Source organism: Pholis gunnellus, assembly GCF_910591455.1.
Source record: "Pholis gunnellus genome assembly, chromosome: 18".
Taxonomy (NCBI): Eukaryota; Metazoa; Chordata; class Actinopteri; order Perciformes; family Pholidae; genus Pholis; species Pholis gunnellus.
Genome location: NC_136545.1, coordinates 6,556,331 through 6,578,280, shown reverse-complemented (window position 1 = coordinate 6,578,280; position 21,950 = coordinate 6,556,331). Strand labels below are relative to the sequence as shown.

Here is a 21,950-nt window from a genome sequence, read left to right as displayed (position 1 = left end):
AATTAGCCTGCAGCAAATTCAATCGGTGTCAAAAGAGAAAAATAGTAGAGTCAACGGGAGCCCCAAAAAGAGAAAAATAGTAGAGACGATGGGAGCCCCAACAATTCAATTCAGTTTTGATACATTCTTCCTATTCAAGCAGCCCTCGGAGGACCTTTTGCTCTCTGTGCCACCAGAGCTGTTGAGCACAGTCACCGCTGCTTGTTGTGAATGTTTCAGGACTGTAAGGAGCTGCAGAATTGATTCAGAGTGGCTGTCTTTATCTCAGCAGGCTTCCCTTGGCATCAGAGAAAGTGTGTGTGTGTGTGTGTGTGTGTGTGTGTGTGTGTGTGTGTGTGTGTGTGTGTGTGTGTGTGTGTGTGTGTGTGTGTGTGTGTGTGTGTGTGTGTGTGTGTGTGTGTGTGTGTGTTGTGTGTGTTTGTGGTGGCAGCACTGTAAGCTGAGAGTGGGAGTACACTGTCACACCACTACTGCATGATGCATGACTCCAAATTATGTGGCAGCGTTTGCTTTTTCCTCGCTGATCATTCGGAGCAGTCAGCCAGCGATGACTCATGGAAATAACAGAGGTGGAATAACGATATCAAGTGAACTCATAAAAACATCAAGATCAGTGAATATAAGTCACTGAAGTTCGTTTTTAGACACCAACAAAATGTAGGAGGCAACTTTTTACATCCACCATGGAGGTTCTGTTTTCAGTCCCATATGTTTTTTAATACAGAATGCTTGGTGTGGTTTTTTTTTTAACTACCACTATTAGGTTTTCAGTGTTTCTGAATTATTATACTCATAACTCCATTTTACTCTTGTATTAGTTTTCTTCTGTCATCACATTGCACTTAAACAACATATGGGGTCATTAGAAGCACTGCTAAAGGCAACATAGTGCATCAGTAGTTTTGTAATGAACTTAATTAGTACAGCCAGTGGCTTCGATTGCCATATGCCCTGTATTTGCTCTCTTGCCTTGCACGCTGTGTGTTTTAATCTCATTGCATGGCTCCATACCCAGTGTGCTTAAAGGTGGGGTCCAAAGCACAGCCTTTCACTTGGAACATTTACGATTTGGTGATCTTTATATACAAAAATCTGTAAACTGTAGTATGAAAAATTGCTCTTTGCATTTTCGAATATGTTGTAATATGCCAAAAAAAGTTATTGATTTTGACATAGGAAAAATATTTTCGGCGCACTGTATTGTATAGTAGACACAAATATCCACTGAGTAAAGGGACAAACTTCTTCTTATTTTTTGGTTGTTTTCAAGAAAGTACCAGATTGTAAAATATGTTAAAAATGTATTGTATAGAATGTATAGAAATCTGCAGACTTGAAGCAAAATCATGAACACAAACATCTTTGCCTTAATATGTGAATTAAATGTAGAGGGAACCACAGATGTGCCTGACGTTGCCAGAGGCTGTTTGTAATACAGAACACTGGATCACACCCTCCATCCTGAAGTGACGTATGATACATTGAAGTGATGGATGTCCTTCCATGCTGCCCAGGGGCCACGGTACAGCTCTCCCCTCCTCTCCTCTTCCGATGCCAACAACCAAGACAAGAATGTCTATCATGTCAATCTACTAAATCTGACATGCTGGTCTTTACATTGGGGCCTCTGCAGATGAAATGATAAAGTTGTCAAGTAGCATCCCTTCTTCTGTTTGGTCATGGTGCTGATGTCGTATAGTTTAAATCAACAGAATTTCATGATGACACCGGCCATTTATGTACATTAAACAATGTCCTTATTATGAAGAAAACTGTGGATACAATGCAAAAAACCCTGCTGAATACAAACACTGATAAATTCCTAAACTTTCTTTTTCATAAGAATCAACCAAAAGCAGTCGCCCGAAGTAGTGCAAAATCAGATTCAATGGGCTTGATTGTGTTCAGCTTGTACAAGCTCTTAAATCTAAGAAAACAACACCTTGCTGTTCCAGAATATGAAATAAAAAATTTTAAAAAAGATTTGCTCAAGCTCAACTGAACTCAGCTCGCCTGCCTGAGCAGTCAGCTGAAGAATTAAGGTCTCATCAACAGGAGAGAAAAGTCTTCCCTCCTCACCAGCTGACTCTGGGACTGAAAGCTGATGCAACCGGGTGCATTTCCACTTTATTTTCTGCTCCACGCCAAACAGACTTCCCCAGAGAGAGAGAAGATATCTACTGCTACTGCAAACAGAAAAGAAAGCCGCGTGTTACCTAATTCTGACCACAGATGCCAAACTAGCCAAATAACTTATTTACACAGATCATTGGATAGGGACAACTTTAAACCATCCAGCATCCTGGAATCCCTTTTTATTTGTGTTTTGGTCCTTTTCATTTGTTCAATATTCACTCTCCTTTAAGCTCTGTTTTGGTCTCCACCAACGTATGAGGGAAATATCTGACCCTGTATTGGTAACAGCTGATTGTTTGCTGTCTGTCTGCCGCGTGGTGTGGGACAGGACTGTTTGTTTCTGAGAGCGATGGGACTGAACCAAAAAGTGAAATGCCATAAAGCCAGGCTCAGCATGGCTACGCACAGTCACTGCACCGAGCTGCTGCGCGCAAAACAAATAGTACCAGCGTGTGCCCTGCTATAAAACCTGTTGATGTGCGGGTTGAACAAACAAGATGCCACTTGTTAATCAGTGAGCTTAAGGGGTGTTGGTAGACGTATTTCTGATCATTGGACAGAGCCAATGTGGAGAGCAAGAGGAAGAGACGCAGAGAAAGACATGACGAGATCTTGGACATGCAGAAAACAAAATGTATGCCGAGCAACACGCTGAAACTTCTGATAACCATTTATCCTGCTGCTCCTCTGACAGCTGAGACAGAGGGTGTGCTACTCTATACGTGTGTGTGTGTGTGTGTGTGTGCTCATCTCACATACCCGGGTGCATAATATAGATCTCAGGCCTGCTGATTCAGCCGACCCGAACCTCCCATCACAATTACAGCCAGCGCATGGCAGCGCTCCGACACTGGCGTCTGCAAAATGTCACTGTGCTTCACACAGCCCATCAGTCCACAGGTCTCTCCCCCGCTCGCAGGCTGCTGTGTGGGAGCGCTCGGAGACGTGAGGTAGTGCTGACTCCCAGAATCCCCCCCCCCACCCAACGGCAAACAAGCATGAACATCAGCCCTGCTGCTAAGTGCACAGTCAGGTTTGGACATCGCAGATGTGTCAAAAAAGTATTGAAGGAATACTTTAAATTAAATGTAAGACCTGGTGTCGTGCATACCGGCTCACTGTCGCGACTAACTGGGACACTTACTGGGAATAGAACGGAGCCATCGTTAATGTTCTTACTGTAACATCTGTTCTTTTTCTGTAAAAACATTTATCGATACATGAATTTAGTATGGGGGGGGGGGGAACGACACAAGATGGGCAAATGTATGTGGACGCCACGATCCAAATACTTCATCGTTACATTGAGGAGAAAGTTTTGCATTGTACTTTGTGTGGACAGTTTGTTGACCTCGACCCACTTCACACATGACTTTGCCCCATGCTTAACGGCAAGTTCATAGAGCTCTGGAGACTGCTGTTAGTTCCCTTTATGAAACTGTCAACATTCATTTATTTTACTGTAGTTTTGTTCTGCAAACTTAACTATCACCGGCTAAATAAAAAGTGTAGTATTTTACTAAACAAACAAACATTTGTTTCCCCTAAACCTAACCAAGTAATTTCTTGCGTAAAATAAAAACGTAAAGTAAGTTAACCAAAAAATGAGGAAACCTACGTTGGAAGTTTATTTTGAAAAGACTCTTGGCATGTAACAAGCGGAAAGTGACATGTTTTCACTGACACATTCAAAAGGGATGCTAGAGGTTTACCTAGAGCGTCGTCATTTTAAGCTCAAGAGCACTGACCAAGTGTGGTATTTGACGAGTTGGGAGTGAGAACATGTTGCAATAATTGTTCTAGCAGCAGATTAATGCACACATGTACCAGCTAATAGTCAATAAAACAGCATAAATGCTATGGTAAAACAACACGGGTCAATGCTGAGGTGGTGGGTGGTGTGCTCCTGCATGTAGTGGTTGTCATTGGCCAGTACATACTACCAGCAGTTAACTCTGCATGTGCGTGTGTGTCAGTCATTTAACCAACCCCCCAGCCGTGACGGCTCATATTAAAAGGCTGACTGGTCACACCTATTTGCCTGTGAGTTATTTATTCAAAGTGGATGTTTCTGAGCTGTAACTCGTGTTGAATTCCACAGTTGTTTTACCGCGATAGGGGTTGTTGGGTTTGTTTGGTACAGAGCTCACAATGACGACGGAGACTTTTTTTAATTGCTTTTTTTCTTTAATTGAAAAGTAACTTTCTAATGAGGCAAGTTGGCAAGCCTTTTTGTTCAGTTCCAGGTTTGTAAAGAAGACATTGTTCGTTACAGCTGTTGATGGGAAATGGGAATGCGAGATAATACATATTCATACACAATCAGCTCAGCTCAAGCTGGTTCATTCAAAACAAAACAAAATAACTTGTTATTTTAAGTGCATTTGCCATTTCTTACAAAGATGACTTCCTAACTAGCATCAAGCATTCACAGTTTATTTGTGGTACTGGTGACTCTTTGCATTTTGGTTTTAGGTTTCACACTTTTTTTTACATGAGAAAAAAATATGCTTATACGCTTTGCAGGTGATATGTTGAAAAATGTATTATTCATTTACAGGACTGTCTCAGAAAATTAGAATATTGTGATAAAGTTCTTTATTTTGTGTAATGCAATTAAAAAAACAAAAATGTCATGCATTCTGGATTCATTACAAATCAACTGAAATATTGCAAGCCTTTTATTCTTTTAATATTGCTGATTATGGCTTACAGCTTAAGAAAACTCAAATATCCTATCTCTAAATATTAGAATATCATGAAAAAGTATACTAGTAGGGTATTCAACTAATCACTTGAATCGTCTAATTAACTCGAAACACCTGCAAGGGTTTCCTGAGCCTTGAAAAACACTCAGCTTGGTTCAGTAAACTAAATCACACGTATGGGGATTATCACAATATTCTAATTTTCTGAGACAGTCCTGTATATATATATGCTATAGGCTGTGATGACTTGCTTCTTCTTACGTCCGTCCTTGTGTGTGTGTTCGTTCGTGTGTCCAGACCAATGATGTAGCTGGAAACACCTGGAACTGGCTCTACTTCATCCCTCTCATCATCATCGGCTCCTTCTTCATGCTCAACCTGGTGCTCGGTGTCCTCTCAGGGTAAGTCAACTCTAAACATGAATACACATATTCCAGGTATGCTCATAGCAAAATCACATAGCGTGCAGTAAAGGCAGATTAATGCAGATTATAAACTCAGTTTTGCTAATATGAGTGACTAGAGGTTGTGGAGAATCTGCACTGTAATTTCATTTGTTCACGATAAAATGCTTGAGTTTAATTTCTGTACTAAAAATGTGTACAATTTTAATAAATAGTGCAAACATCTGAGTAAAAATCTAATTTATAAATTGCCATTTGAATTGCAAACAGTTCTTACCTAGTTTATAATCAGCATTTTATTTGTATTTTCTTCTCATTCTTCTCTTTACTTTTTATTACCGGAAACATTTTCATAACTGTTCCCAGTCGACAGAAAAAAACGTTGCCATTGTACATTTTTGCAAACTCTGAGATCTGTTGTGTGTCGACGTTTCAGAACAAAAGAAATACGTTTCATATCAGTCTCATATCACGCTTGCAGAAAAGCACAATGCCACGTGAATAACGTTGAGAAACAATGGTTAAGGTAAGAAAAAAAGATCACGATTTGTGTTGAAATAATAACTAATAATATAATGTAACGTCACAACCATAACGACATAACTAGTGCAAATAAACAACAACCGCCCTGAGCAAGTGTAAAGTCAACGTTTACTTTCGGTTTCACATTGGACATGAACAGCGGTCTCCTGGGTGCATGTCCTGTGTTTGTTTACTACAACGGAGGAGGAGGTTGCGAGGAAATGCCGAATTAAGTGTGAATTGAATAAATCAGCAGATTATTCATTTTTCTCCTCCCCCTCATTATCTATCTCGGTTTCTCATCATCTCTCCCTGATATCCTCTGGTGTCATGAAAAGGCCTCGCTCTGTGGCTTCAATTGTCCCGGTCCTGTGTGCTGCTGGATCTGACATGTGTCCATCGCATTGTGTCTGTGCTCACAAAGAGCCTCCTTTCACCTGGCGTGACTCACAGCCCCTTCTCTCGACAATCACAAAAAAACAACCCAGTGCTGAGGGAGCTTCCCTGTCATTCTTATGAAAAACTGTATCGGACCATAAGGAGTGGATTTCTATGTTTCTAATAAATTATTTAATTTCAGTCATCCCGTTCTGTTTCTTCTCCCATCACTGTTGGTTAGGTATAGGTGATATTATGATATTTAGTATGTTACAGCATACAGACATGAGAGACATCAGCTAATGCTATGTGTCCACAGAGGCACTTTTGGATGCAAAGTGTCACAAAGCTTCTCCGCATTGGCTGCCTGATGGGCTGCCACTCTGTACTTGATTAGACGAACACTTTCACTCAAGAGGGCTGTTAAATCGAACCTACAGAGGGGCTTGTTTGGAAACTTTTGCTGGCTTATATTCTTAAAATAGTTCACAGAATTTTGTTTCTAAAAAACATTTGAGGCCAGAAATTAGCCATGCATTCGCTGAATCCGTCTTCATTTTAAATCAACAATGGTTAGTTTAAAAAAATTTGGGGAGTTTTCAGAAGTGGCGAGTCACGCTTGACGCCCCTGATTTGCATAAAGTAGCCTAGCACTCAGATTTATGCAAATAAGCAACGTGACGATCCGTCTCTCAAAACGCAACACTGCGCTTCCAGAATGCATTGCACGGCTGCTTACATACATAATGAATGGGAAGCGTGGAAATGACGATGTATAATTCCCAAAATGTCGAGCAATGCCTTTAAAGGAATAGTTTACCCCAAAACAATATACATTGTAGTACACACCTCACTCGGTTGTCTATGGTCCCAGGGAAAGTTTCCTATCAAATGGCATTAAGAAGAGCAGAGCACTGGAAAAATGAAAGCATATCAGTGCAAACAGACTTCAACGGTGGCGAAACGAAAGACAACAAATAAGATTGTAGAAGGTCTGAAAGAAGATCTTGTCCATACGTTTCACAACTATCTGCTAGCTTTGCCAACGGCCTTTTTCCTCTTCCGTGCCCTCAACAGCTGCCCTGCTTTCTGAACTCCACAGTAAATAATCCTGCAGACGAACGCTTGAACCCTTTTATTTCCTTCATTCCCATGAGGCAGTCTCACAAATGTGTTGGTTTTGCAATTCACATAATCCTGTTTGTTACTGTGAATGTACATGTGCAGGTTGTCTCCTGGCAGATTACTGACACGAGAGGGGAAAAAAAGATTTTACCTTTCAATGCCAAATGTGATAAAATGTCTATTTGTTCTTTTTGTGTGTAGAAAATATCTGTGTATTTGTTTCAACAGAGAATTTGCGAAAGAAAGAGAGCGTGTGGAGAAGAGGCAGGAGTTCCTGAAGCTCCGGAGGCAGCAGCAGATCGAGAGAGAGCTCACCGGGTACTTGGAGTGGATCTGCAAAGCAGGTCAGACTCATCTCTGAAACAGTGTGAGAGCTGGCATGCATGTGTTTGTTGTGTTAGAAAAGCATGACAAATTGATAGAAAGTCCCTCTCTCCTTTCTCTCTCTCGCTGCAGAGGAGGTGTTGCTGGAGGAGGAGGATGAGATTGCAGAGGAGAAGTCCCCGCTGGATGGTGCGTGGTACAAGAGGAAACAAAACCTTCCAGGTAAAAAGAAGGCTGAGTATCTGTTTCCTGCTTCACCATAGTCCATCACAGCAGGAGGTACAGTTACTCATTTCCATTTAATAATAGCTTATTTACAGCATCAAGGCTATGCATTATAGCCAGTGGGACAGACACATGTCACATGCACTCACATGAACATCACGCGTTACCAATACAAAGCACAGAGAAGCTCAGAATACAACACCTACAGAGGGAGAATGACTCTGCTCAGGTAGACATTACTCCACTATATCTTTAGTTGTTTGCTGCTATGTTAATGCTCTGAATATATGTACATATTTAATTATAACATTACAGTAAAACATACGAAGTATAACAAGTGTAAGACGGCTTTACATTAATCCCTATTGCACAAAATGTGCTGGTTGAAGCCATGCCAGCCAGCCGTCAATCATATAATGAGCACATATGATTATGATTATTTGAGTGGTAATCGAGGTTTCCAGTTCCACTCTATACTCTTTTGCCTTTATTTCAAAGGGAGCACGCTGTTCCTCAGTTCTCTCTCTCTCTCTTTCTGTCTCGCCCATGATGTCAGTCCATTAGGCCTGGTGTGAGGGCAAGGGTTAATTAGTGGGATTTACAGCTTTAGTCTGATTGGATTTGTTGAAGAGAATTCACTATACCAAGCTCCCTAACATACGCACGCACACACACACACACACACACACACGCACACATATGGAAAGGCATTTGCTAGTAAACAGACACGCACTGGAAACACATCCCTGCTGATGATTCCAGTAAAGTGACAGCACCCAGCTGCCTTATTTCTCAATTAGTTACATATCAGGGATTAAACAGTCTGAGTCCACAGCCGTAGAAAAACACTCTGATGTTGTTCGAGCAGAAAATGTGGAGTTGACCGTCAGATGAATGGCAGGTATGAAATAGTGGAGCAAAGTGTCAATCATTGCTGACTGGCTTAGTAGAGGTGAATTTAAAATGATTTGTTTTAAAACGATTTATCCAACGTTTTTACCTCGTTTTTGGAAAAAAGAAATTGAGGAAATTATCCCTCAGGCTGGATATTTAATTTAGAGATAAAAGATGAGTAAACTTAAGCAAGTTGTGTGTTGTTTCAATATACTTTAAATATGCTTTTGAAAAAAATCTTCGTCTTAAGTCATTCCTGTTGTTTAGTTGAGTGCTTAACGTTTTATCATCTTCAAATGAAATGAAAAAAATATATATATTTTAAATAAACCTTTCTACAAACCTGAGATTGTTTCACTTGTTTAAAGAAAAACAAGCAGTCAATTCCAGACTGAGCTGAGATACAGGGATGTACAGTAGATCTGGAGGATGAGCGAACCACCCCGGTGACACCGAGCTGGTCATATGACGGTCACGTTCATGTTGCGCTGGCAGTTTTTCATTCCAAGGCTGGCGTCAAGCAGGAAGGCGGAAAATCTCCAAATGAAAAACATGATTGATGCCTGCTATTCATAGATTCCAATTAGCTCACCCCTCCACTTTGCCACACACACACACACACACATGGACATAAACCATGTGGTGGGATGAGGGTTGTTCCAATAAAATACAATTTTAAAATGCTTGTTTTTCATACTATAATTGACATCTTGACTGTCACAAATTTATGTTAAAGAATACAGTTCTGCATAACAGAACATCGCTATTCCGATATTGCAATCCCTATATCACATTTTAAGACTCATACATGAGCATTCTTCCTTCTCTCTCTGTGCTGTTCTCTTAACAGTCATGAAACGAGGCAAAGTCAAGAAAGGTAAAAACGACCTGATCGGCGCTGAGGAGGGTGAGGATCCTTTTGCAGACATCTCCTCCGTTCGTAAGTCTTTTTATCCACAGCCACCAGCACCTCATCTCTGACCTTCACATGCTGTCTGTTCACAGAGAGTTGACCTTTACAATAAAAGCTACCATAAAGGCCTGTCTCCTCTAATGAACAAAACCATGTCCACTGACTCTCTGGTCTCCATTTATCAGATTAGTATGTCATGCCACCTCTATAGTATAGAAGAAGTTGTTAGATATCTCACACAAACTTAAAAATGTGCATTACAGAAGCAGCTTCAGCTTTATCTGGATCTGGAGTCCATTGCTGCTGTAGCAGCATATCCCCTCGAGGGAGAAGAAGTATAATTAACTTTTCTAATTAGACTGTTACATTAAAATAGCAAGGGAATCACCTGCAGCTTATTAGAATAAGACCATAGAAATATAATAGGATTGGAATGGACATCTGACAGTTTTCTACTGTTATGGTTACAACATACGTAATTTGGGCTTTAAAGAGAGCGTACGCAGCTCCGGAGACGGATGGCCATCTAAGTAGCTTGTGGGGAGCGAGGGAGAGAGACGCTTAGACCCAGCGCTGTCTACCAACGCCTCATTTTCTGTAACCAGTGTAGCATTAAAGCATGGCGGAATTAACAAGTTAGCTAATTAGCCTGCTGCCAGCTAGTTAGCTAACAAGCTTGCTAATTCCACAGTGCTTAATTCTCATCTTGGGATAGCAATGTGCTTTCCTACTCTGTGACAAGAGTGTGTGGATGGAGCATTAAGTTATGAGATGTGATGGATTTTCTACGAGTCTCTCTACGCTTCGTAACGTTACTGCTCCACTGCTTGTTTTAGTAGTTACGCCAAAACCTCACCGTGTCTGCGACTTGCAAGAGTTGATTTAGTTTATATGGACGTTAACTCGCTACAATGGTCAATGGTTTAACGTAAAAATGTCCGCCACTCTGACCCTCCTGCTACATTGGTTTGCATGAACAAGACATTCTTAATAGGAATGGATTTCATGGTTCCTCACAAAGACAATATGTAATTGCTTTTCTGTTGGTTGGAAATGAGCACAAGCATGGTAATTGGAACCATTTTGTTGCCTTCGCTACTTTTTTTCATATCTCATCTCATGTCTGTTTTCCGTAAAATTAAGTGCCAAGGGAATAGATGCACTGCACAGTCAAATTTCGTCTCCCATTTCACACATGATGCCTGCAGTCCCGGGGCACAAAGGTATTAGGTGCATATTTTTAATGAGCGGCTGCAAGAAAAAATGTGATTTTGCGCTTTTCTTTCTGTCCTTTGGGTAGCTATTGCTACATTTATCAGTTTAAGTTTTGGCCAAAAACCTCTTTCAGATGTGAAGTAGAATGGATGCCTACCCTACCACACTGTCACAATTCTGTCTTCTAAAACTTGAGTGTCCTTGAGCTCTCATTTCCTGTGACAGAGTAAACTCTGCACACAAGCACGCGTTTGTGTTGCCAACAAATGTTTGCAATTTCGATAACCAGTGTAGTCCTGGTGAAGCTTGGGAACGATGGCAGAAAAAGAGTCTGGAACAGCCTAGAGACAACATTATTAGGAGGAATACAGCATCGGCAGGGGGAGATGGGACAAAACAGCATGAACACATACATGTAAGGAAGCTGAAATAGCAACTGAAAGGGAAGGAAATTTCTTTCTTTCCTTTGCAAGGAACCAGGGCAGTTGTTTACATCTGCTTCAAGTCTTTATGCTAAGCTAAGCTAACCGTCTCATCACATTTATGGTACAGACATGAGCGGGGTATCCAACTTCTTGTAAGAGCGGCTGAACATCTTGTTTTTAGTGGGATTACTTCTCATCTTGCTGCATTGATGTACAAGTGTACATGCCTGTGTGGGCAGTACACCATGACATCACTGTTGGGTGTGGTATGAGGCCCAACACACTAGGATCTTTCTAGAATCACACTGCTTTTAAACCTGGTGTTAAGTTCAAATATATACAGATATACAGTATATATAGAAACGTGAAAACTGTGAAGCATGGACAAAAATTAAACCGCTGCGCACGTTTTCCTCTCTCACCTCTTCATCATCATTTTCAGCTCCCCCTGGCTCTCCGTTTGGTCGGGCCAGCATGAAGAGCAGCGGTAAGATGGACAGCTCCTCCTACTTCCGACGTAAGGAGAAAAGGACCCGCTTCTTCATCCGCCGCATGGTGAAAGCTCAGAGCTTCTACTGGATCGTTCTGTGCCTGGTGGGCCTCAACACTCTCTGTGTGGCCATAGTCCACTATGACCAGCCCGATTGGCTCACAACGGCCCTCTGTAGGTCATACATAGAAATACGCACTCGTACCAGTTCACGGTTATTGATGTTGATTGCCTATAAAACCGGTTTCTCTTTGTGTTGTTACCATGTCCATCTTCAAAACAGACGCAGCCGAGTTTGTCTTCCTGGGTTTGTTTCTGACTGAGATGTCCTTGAAGATGTACGGCCTCGGAGCGAGGAATTATTTCCACTCCTCCTTTAACTGCTTTGATTTTGGGGTAAGTTAGCTGTGGACTTTAACTGGCAGTGCTCGTTCTGTTTGGATGCGTATTGCAACAGGTGATCGTTTATGCTCTCCTCTCTAGGTGATTGTGGGAAGTATTTTTGAGGTGATCTGGGACATGATTAAACCAGGGGCATCGTTTGGAATCAGTGTGCTGAGAGCTCTGCGTCTGCTCAGGATATTCAAAGTCACCAAGTGAGTTCAATTCTCAACACACGTGAAACTACGGACAATTAGCTGAACCTGTCTAAAATCAATGTGTAAAATTGGTGGAGTGTGGCTTTAATTACCTAACAGCACATGCTCACAGTGTAAAACCAAATTCAATGCTTTTAGTTCAGAAGACACAGTCCTGAGTGAACAAACACATATTCGACTACATCACGAACATCGCAACGTATTCTTTTAAGCGCTGTGTATGAATGCTTCTCTTGAAACCCTTTCATTTTGAAGATTTTTTTTTCTTTTCTCATGGCTCAAATCTGCATTCTTTTCTCTTCGAACTGAAAATCCTGTTAGAGTTTGATGGCAATCCTTTTATTTCATTTGATTAACTTTAATCCTTTGATTCACTGTAACTGGCAGCTATAGACCCTGACGCATTGGTTTGTTCTATGCCACCTACAGCTCATATTGTCATTCGTTCCTCTCCTTCCTCCTCTGTTTTGGTTGTTTCTGTCTTTGTCTGAATCTGTTTGTTCTTTCAAAACAAAAACAAAAAAGGGTTCTCTCTCTCTGTGTGTCTTTCTGTCAGATATTGGAACTCGTTGAGGAACCTCGTGGTGTCCCTCCTCAATTCCATGAAGTCCATCATCAGCTTGCTCTTCCTCCTCTTCCTCTTCATCGTGGTCTTTGCTCTGCTGGGCATGCAGCTCTTCGGAGGACAGTGAGTAATCTCTCTCTGACCTCTCTTTTCTCCTCCTTTTATCCCCCTACTGAACACAGACACACACACACACATCCTCTCCTCTTCTCCTCTATCCGTCTCTTCACCTGACCCTCCTCCCGGTGTGTGATCCCCGGCCCCGGCGTGGCGATGTTGACAGACGCGAGGACACAGCAGGTAGCTGGCAGAGCAGCAGCACTGACTGTGGCCCTTTGATATCACTCTCAGCAGGAGCTCCATGTCTTCTAATGGCAGGAACACCTCATGATTCTGGGCTGGCTGCAGTTAATCGAAGGCCTGGCGTCTTACCCTGTCTTACTCAACTGATACACACACACACACACACACTTCCTATCTCCTGGCAACACAACAGTTTTCATACATCTATGTAGTTCTTCAATTTACAGCTTATTGGTGTGTCAAAGCCCTGTGAAAGAGTGGCTGTGGATCCTACACTTCCCATGGTGCAGCTTGATAGAGACTTGTAGTAGACCATCACTGCTTTCCAAATCGCTTACTTTCTCTTTTTACTTTTAGTACATACTGCAGCTGCCCTTACAAAGTACCAACTGTTGCATTCAAGTGGGAGAAACTACTTAATTATAGAATTGCTCCTTGAACTTTGACCCTCTTGCTCATATATCCGCTGTGCAGAGGAATGAGGGTCTGAATAGCCTGAAAAGCTTGCTGGCTTGCGTACTGCAAAATGCGGTGAATCTGGCAAATTAAAGCAAATCTGAGATCAACATGAGATGGAAGGATTCTTAATCTTTTCTAAGGAAGGTTTGTCTGCCAGTGATTGGCTTTGATATTTCTTCATGACAATACAAAAACACATTTTGAATGGTTTTGCCTTGTTGTTTTGGTGGAGGCTGGGCACCCATGCTTGGTGAACGCACCGAAAGTTCGAATGTTGACTTTTACCTTCACATGATGTGATGTACACGAGAGATTCTGAGGTGATGTGTTTCTACACACGAAGCCGTTCAAAGGTCAGAATCAGCACTTATTTAACGGAATAAGCTTTTACTGAAAGCGTTGCACTCGGGTGGTTTACGTGTGCAGTCACCAGTGTGTGTTGTTACATGTTGTCACCGCTGTGGCAGGTAGTGTACACGCTCAGATTAAATGCCACTTTCACATGAAGTCATGTCTCACAAACGTCACATCACAATACTTGGGTGTCTGTGAAGCAGCAGGCTGTTGCCATGGCGCAGAGCCTCACATCCGCCTGCTCCACCATTAGCATGGCGTTATTCTCCGGTGATGGACAAGTGTGAGATGAGTCTGACGTCCACACGGTGCTTCCAGCAAGCCGAACACATCAGACCGAGAGCACGGTCTACATTTTCACCTTAAAGTCTAAAAATATACATAGGGTGTCTGTTCTTGAGCCAAGAATCTTGAGCTCTATTCTTGTGCTTGCTGATAATGTCAGTTTTTGTTTCAGAAAATGTAATTTGATCAAAACTAAATAACACTCAGGCAGATAATGTAATGAAAAATAGGCCTTTAACTCTAAATAGAAGATGAATTGGCTCGTTAAGGATGAGCAGAGATGCTTTCTAATATTCCGGCTTTATTTTTGGCACAGAGATGATGTTCCTGCTCTCAAAGCACCAAGCGTAATCTCCTGGTAAAACTGTGAGAATTGAAAGATAAACAGATTGAGGCAGGGGTCCATGTCCCTGCTGAGCCTCACAGGACATCGCCGACTGGTTGGAGAAAACAAAGTGATAAGCTCAAAGGAAGCGTTCAGGATTTACTGTAATAGAATAATGATTTATTTTTCCTGGTTGCTGCTTTGTAGCTTTCAGTTTTAAAGGTGCAGACCGTCTTTGTTGATTAACTTTGTCAGAAACAGTAGAGATGGCATTTATATATTTTCAGCTCATTCCTTAGTGTGCAGGCTCAGTGCAACCTCTTGGTTGGACTTTGACTATCACTTCAAACAAAAAAAGGTTTTGCTCTGAATGCCAGGTAGTTTACCTGCCTCATGACATTTAAAAAACGTAGCATTTAATCAGAAAAAGTAGCGAGATTAATCTAAAATGAAAATAATCAGTCCGTCCAGGAAAGTGTAATCTTGCAATGATATAAAGCTAATCCAACCAATTCCCATAATTTTCCTGACTCTTTCAATTGTTTAAATTATTCCATCCCAATTGGTCAAACTGTAAGGATGTCAATCACTTCAAATCGCTCATACAAATGATGAAATTCAGAACCACTTTTACAATTCAAAGTCGAGTAAAAACCGGTCTCACAAACAAATATCCAACTTGTCTTATAAGGCAGCGCTTGTATCACACGTGCCAAGTTTCTTAAAATTGATCATTTTTAAAGTTATTATTTAATCAACCAGTTATTCCTAAAACTGATCATATGGTTTATGGAGCTTGTTGGCAACACGTCATGGTAGGAAGCGCTACTGTTACCGAATAAACTGAATACAGATTTCAAAAAGTCACGTTGCCTGTGTCGTTAGCTTTCTGGCTAGCTAATTTCACAGGTATGTGATATGACGTATAGATATTGTATGAATTTCAGATTCTTACATTATTTGAAAATATTACCACAGTTTATTGAAAATAACGCAAACATATTTCGGGAAATTTGGGGTCATAGTAACAACAATAACTGTATACAGGGGGTTGCCTCTTTGTATTCAGACCTTCCTTATATAGTAAAAGCCAGTTTTATTTCTGGACTTCTCTTAAAGCAGCAGGGTGTCACGTGTGTCTTGATTCATGTGACATTCCCGATGCTCAGCAGTATGCCGGTTATTTTTATATCGATATCATTCAGCCGTTATCTCCAAACCACTTGCACATGCCTGTGTGTTCTCACCCACACACTGTAAACCTGCTGCTATCGTTTGAGGGATTGGATATGGAAAGGGCTAGGGCACGGGCTGGAGGGGAGTTTGGCCTCACATGATTCTTGTTTTTCAGAATTGATTTAATGAAGTCCCGGTGGATGTCGTGCGGAAGCCGAGCAGCACGCTCCCAATCCCTATTATCAGAGTAAACAGAGGTCGGCGCACACAAGGCGCAGCAGCAAACCACCGTCACTCCCCGCACCGGGGCCGCTAATCCTCAAGGAAGGAGGAGAGGATGGAGGGAGGGAGGGAGAGGGGAGGGGAGGAAATTGGTAGAGAGCAGGAAAGGAGGGGAGAGGCAGAGGCTTATGTGAAATGGAGAAAGTGATGAAGAGATGAGCAATGGCTTACAGTAGAAAGGGTCCGGGTGATGGACGAAGCAGTAATAGGACAGAGAGAGACAAATGTAAGAAGAGAAGCATGGGGAGAGAAAATATGATGACACACCAAGGGAGAAAATGGCTGATTGGATTAAAAGCCCCTCCCCCTTCTCCTCCCTCTCTTCCCTCCCGCCCTCATCTCCCTCATGCATGTACAGTACCCATTAGAGCCAGGCCGATACGCAGTGGTTGATATTATTGGACTTCCACTGGTTCATCACATGGCTTAAAGTATGTGGATACATACAAAAGCATGAGGCCCAGGCTCAGTGTCAGTTCATCCTCAAAGGTGTTGGATAGGGTTGAGGTGTCAAACTGGGAAAACCAGTTCTTTATGGACTCATCTTTGTGCGCGGGAGCATTGTCATGTTGAAACGAGAAACAGCTCTACACAAGCTCTTGCCACAAAGTTGGAAACACAGAAACACATCATTGTATGTTGAAGCATTGAGTTTTCCTGAACTGGAACTAAGAGGCCTAAACCATGAAAATCAGACCTACACCAAAAGTACACATTAATGTGTGTGGCCATATACTTTTTTGCATACTGGTGTCAGCACAAATGGAAAAAAAGAAACAGTTGCAGAGAAGCACTAAATGTTTTATCGGCTGTTGATTTGCCTTAAAATGTTCTTGAGTAAACTTTATTAGAACACTATTTCATTTGTGTGGTTGTTGTCATTCAAATCACTGTTTCCTGTTATTTATTTTTACTCTAACATTTATCTTTGATGATAACACTTATTGGTTATTGTCATTCAGCTGTGAAATATCTTTATTCAGACTTACTTTCATCACTATATGTTTTTGTTACGACTCTAAACATGAGTCATTCTCAAAAATCAATATAAGTACCCGCCTCCAAAATCCAGGATCAGTCGGGATCAAGTACACATGCATACAGTATACACACACACACACACACACACACACACACACAAATGTACGTACACATATTACAGGATCTGCTCTGAGAAGGAGAAACCTGCTGTCATTTGTGCAGACGTTCGTTGTGGTAACAACGTGCTCCACTTCCTCTCCTCATTTTTTACAGGCCCTTCTGCTTCCTCCGTGTGTTTTTCTCCCGTCTTGCTCCTTTTTGCTTTATTTGACGCATCTCGTGATATTTGAATTATATGGCTGTTCATAGTTTGAAACATGTCATGCATTCCATACAGCAGAGATAACAATGACATTTCAATTAAAGATGTCAACGTTTGATCCCATATGTTGCAAACATTCAATGGAACGTTACTTAATAAGCACTGGCATGAATATTCCTTAATCGTGTTGTGTTGTGTCAGCTGTGTTATTTAAAACTACTCTCATACACCTTAGCATCAAAAGATATTCAAGAAGGAATGAAATGACCATGTTTGACATCGTCTAACACTAAAGCATGTAAACAGCACTCCTGTCTGTCCTTCAGAGGGATTCAGTGAGCTCTATTTTCCAGCAAAGGTGCATGTACCGTCGTATTCTTTATTTCTGTGCCTGTCTGGCATTTGCACTAGAAAGTTTCCTCTATTGTGAAATAGCTGAAGTACAAAAGCTCACAGAACAGTGTTTTAATCAACCTTCTTTAGTAACTTTGGATTAGAGAATGCAAGATGTCATGGCACGGTGATGCTGGGCTCTATCGTCAAGAACAGACTTCAACCTTGACTTAACAAAAGGTTTTTAGAAGAGGCAGACAGCCTTTCATTGTCTGCAAAAAAAGTATTTATATGAGTCGGCAAGATGATGTGGGTACAATTTAAATTCCTAATGACAGGATAGTGAAAGACACAGGTGGATGTAGAGATACCATGTACTCGGTCTTATCTGCATTTAAAACAAGTGTAGGCTCAGTGGCATTCAAAAAAATTATATCACCAGCACAAAAAATGACTTTAATGTACTGATTAGGAGGAATAATGTTATATATTACATAATGTAATAGTGGTGAGCCAAAGAGGACCCCTGTGGTAGTCCATTACTGATGGCCAGATGGTTTGATTTAACATCAGCCACAATGAGTTCTCCCTTAAAACACGGACCGTCTGTGCTCATTTTATGATCTAAAACTATGGTTCCCAATCATTTGACGTACCTTGTCTGACCGACAGCATGAGCCGGATGAACTCAGTAGTACCCCTTCATCAACAACTACCCTCATGATCAGTCACAGCGGACACTGAGGAACTCAAATACCCGGACCTACAACATTCCTAGAATCATGAATATAGTCTTTAAAAAGACCTTGAAATCTGAACAGAAATCTTCTACAGGTGAGGAACTTAAAAGAAGAGTAACTTTGTCAATCTGGGCATCACTCCAGATTCTCTATATTTGGTTGGTATTAGATGGTTAACCCTGTTGGTCTGTTCCTCGTTTTTGCACCATGTGACACGTGTCACATGGTGCAGCCCTGAGTTACAGAGGCAGTGGGTTTTGGACTTGAAAGTTGGAGCTGTGGCTCCCTGGTGACTGGTGTTTCCTGCGGTTGCATGTCTCTTCACCTCCCCTTCTGTCTCATCCATTATCGATACGAGACATCTCCCTTCATCTTTGAATACACTAGTCTCTCCCTAAAGCTGTGAAGGAATCTGAGAAATAACATACTCCTATGTTTGCGTTGCACTTCTGTCTTTGTGAGGGCTGATGTGAGTTTCAGACATTTTGTCTGGTTCTCATTTCATTCATTCAATACCTTTTTAGGGTTTTATGGTTAAGATTTGGGTTTAGGGAAAAACGTAGCATTCGGTTGAGGTTTTGGTGGTTAAAGAATAATTACAGGTTGTTACTACTTAGGTCTTATTTCTGTGGGTTTGTTTGTCATCATTTCTATCAGTTTTGATCAAAAGTTATCTGCTGAGTTCTGGGAACAACAAGTCGTATATTCACCAGCGGTTAGATGATGGGACAGGTTGTACAACACAACACAACAGTTTAGCCAGATTATATAAACCTCTGGGACCTTGTGGATCGACAATAAAAGTGTCACAGACAAGGTGATAAAGAAGAAATAAGAAACGGTGCAGCTTCCTCTCACACTGTGACTGTGTTTGTTTTGGTGCCGTGTCACGCTTCTCATCTTCTCATGAGCAGAAACAGGATGCTTGGACAGCAACAGGCTCCTAACGTTATTTATCCAAGTGGTTTCTCGATATTCTTTATTTAAAAATTAAACAATGTAGCTTCTGCTGAACTGCAGGCAGATGCCATTGAGATCTGACTGTTGCTAGTTTGATTATTTTGAGTTTTGTAATGATGTTCCGATTCTAATTCTTTTAGGTTTAACTTTGAAGATGAGACGCCAACAACAAACTTTGATACCTTCCCAGCAGCCATCCTCACTGTGTTCCAGGTAAGACCCCCCCCACACACACACACACACACATACACAAACACACACAGAAGGAGTACTTCATACCGTCTGAATAAATGAGAGAATATTGGCTTTATGGGAAAAGAAAGATCGTTACCAGTAATTTTAATTAGAGGGAATGACTGGTCTGTGTACCTTCTGTCCCTTAATGAGCTCACTGATAATCCTTCAATTAGTCTGCGCTCATAACCCTTCACTCGGTAAAGTAATTTAATTCAACAAAGATTTGCACGGGGCTTTACAACCCTCGTTCTGACTCTCTTGTCTTCCTCAGATTCTGACTGGCGAGGACTGGAACGCCGTGATGTACCACGGGATCGAGTCTCAAGGGGGCGTTCGCCGAGGCATGTTCTCCTCCGTCTACTTCATCGTACTCACGCTCTTTGGAAACTGTATCCTCTTCGACAGCTCGTAACTAAATCTGCAGTGTGTCTGAGTCAGAAGGAGCAGGGCCAAAACATGGAAAAGGTTTTAGGTGGAAAGACGATGTGCATTTTGTTCCAGGTGTGATCCGTTCCTCCATTTCTTTTTCTGCTTTGCATTGAGGGGAAATGGTGTCCATCGTCATCATCATCCTCAAAATCTAGCAATTCTTTTTAACTTAATTTTAGAACTTTTAATATTTATACCTCAGATGTTTGAAACGTGGGTAGAATTAGTAATGTGGTTTGAATGCTTTATGGGACACATCCTGAAAGTTTAAAACCTCACTAGAGGCTGCAGTGATCATTACACCTCATTTACAAACAGTATTGAAACAACATACTGGCAGTTTTGTTCATCAGTTGTGGAGCTGAGCCCCTTTTTCTTGAGAGAAGCACAGGAGGAAAGGTCCAAGGTTCATTAAAATCAGATTTATTTACCAAGTTAAGAAAGTTACTAAAACTTTGTACTCCTAGTTCAAACAGTAGGAACAGAAACACCTTGCAGAATCCATCAGAGGATGTAAACTGTACATCTGTACTTTCTCCTGAGTCCTGTTGTTATTCAGACACCCTCCTGAATGTCTTCTTGGCTATCGCTGTCGATAACCTCGCTAATGCACAGGAGCTGACTAAGGTAGGCTGGGTCAGACTGTCTGAATGTTGTATTTTAATACACATTAATAACACAGAGCCAAATAAATGTTGCAGTTCTGCGTTCTACTTCTCAGTGAAACATGTCAAACCAGCACCTGAGAAAAGCCCTGCATCTGCACAGGGCATCGACGTGTAATGCGTCGTTCATTCAAACACAATTTGATGTCTTTGCTTTCACTGGCTAAAGGATGAAGAGGAGCAGGAGAAGGCAGCCAATAAGAAGCTTGCCCTGCAGAAAGCTTTGGAAGTGAAAGAAGTCAGTCCAATATCTGCAGCCAACATCTCGATCACTGCGTAAGTTTCTGAGCATCTCTCTCCCCCGACAGCAGCTCTGTCCACCCCACACTGGACATAGATGTCCCGTTGTCTCTGTGTGTTGTCCCTCTCATTCTGAAATGTCTCTGTAAAAACATCATGGTCAGGCTTTACATAAGTACATAGAACAAGTGGAATGTAAACAAAATTGACATCTTTAAATGTTTTTGCCGTCTTTAGTAGCAACGTTTTATTCAAGTATTCTAATGTTAAACTGACAGAAATATGGCAGAAATAAAGTCCTATGAACAAGATGGAACTAAACCATCATCTTAACTGTCAGAAGTTCCCTTCTATCTCTAATATGAAAATGACAGGGTTGTCTTCATATACCCAAATACAGGAGCTCCTGTCATGCAAAAACGTTTGGCCCGCCCTCTCTCCACCACAGGCCTGTGATTGACAGGTGCGGGGACTTGTGTCAACGAGGAAAGAAATTGCGCCTTCAAATTCACACTATTTTTAGAGCCTAGATGATCACTAAAATTATGAGTCTGTCGACAGGGAGACTGGTGGTAAAACGGAGCGTTTTCATCAGTGATTCATCGGCTCAATATGTAATGCTGGAGGTTAAAATATGCCTTCCTCTGACACCCATCTGTTCCGTTAATGTGGGGAAGAAACAGATAATGCACAGTGTCTGTGCATTGTGCACACACCATATAGATTTGATTGTGTGTTGTATAATTATGTGCAGCCCCTCTGTGTGACGTGCAGTTTCGCACAGCCCTCTATTCAGATAATGAAGCGATTATCTTTGATTCACACTCGCTCCTTAATTGCCGTCCTCTTCAGTAAGAAATAGGTCAGACTGATCAGGAGCCGGTTGCACCAGCTGTTCATAAGTTCAGACGCAGCCTATTTCTAACTTATGTGTTT

At 41.5% G+C, this 21,950-nt stretch overlaps 1 protein-coding gene across 1 annotated transcript in view; it reads left to right on the top strand.

The window, feature by feature from the left end:
• cacna1bb (calcium channel, voltage-dependent, N type, alpha 1B subunit, b) overlaps positions 1 to 21,950 on the top strand; it is a gene marked incomplete at both ends in the record, with an annotated part of 140,032 nt that overhangs the window by 61,708 nt on the left and 56,374 nt on the right. Inside the window, 12 exons of the mRNA XM_079178483.1 lie at positions 5,142 to 5,245; positions 7,502 to 7,617; positions 7,730 to 7,819; positions 9,567 to 9,656; positions 11,712 to 11,933; positions 12,043 to 12,155; positions 12,243 to 12,355; positions 12,915 to 13,046; positions 19,584 to 19,656; positions 19,952 to 20,069; positions 20,669 to 20,736; positions 20,944 to 21,050. Of these exons, the coding sequence (XP_079034609.1) occupies positions 5,142 to 5,245; positions 7,502 to 7,617; positions 7,730 to 7,819; positions 9,567 to 9,656; positions 11,712 to 11,933; positions 12,043 to 12,155; positions 12,243 to 12,355; positions 12,915 to 13,046; positions 19,584 to 19,656; positions 19,952 to 20,069; positions 20,669 to 20,736; positions 20,944 to 21,050 (1,346 nt within the window). The remainder of the gene's footprint in view (positions 1 to 5,141; positions 5,246 to 7,501; positions 7,618 to 7,729; positions 7,820 to 9,566; positions 9,657 to 11,711; positions 11,934 to 12,042; positions 12,156 to 12,242; positions 12,356 to 12,914; positions 13,047 to 19,583; positions 19,657 to 19,951; positions 20,070 to 20,668; positions 20,737 to 20,943; positions 21,051 to 21,950) is intronic.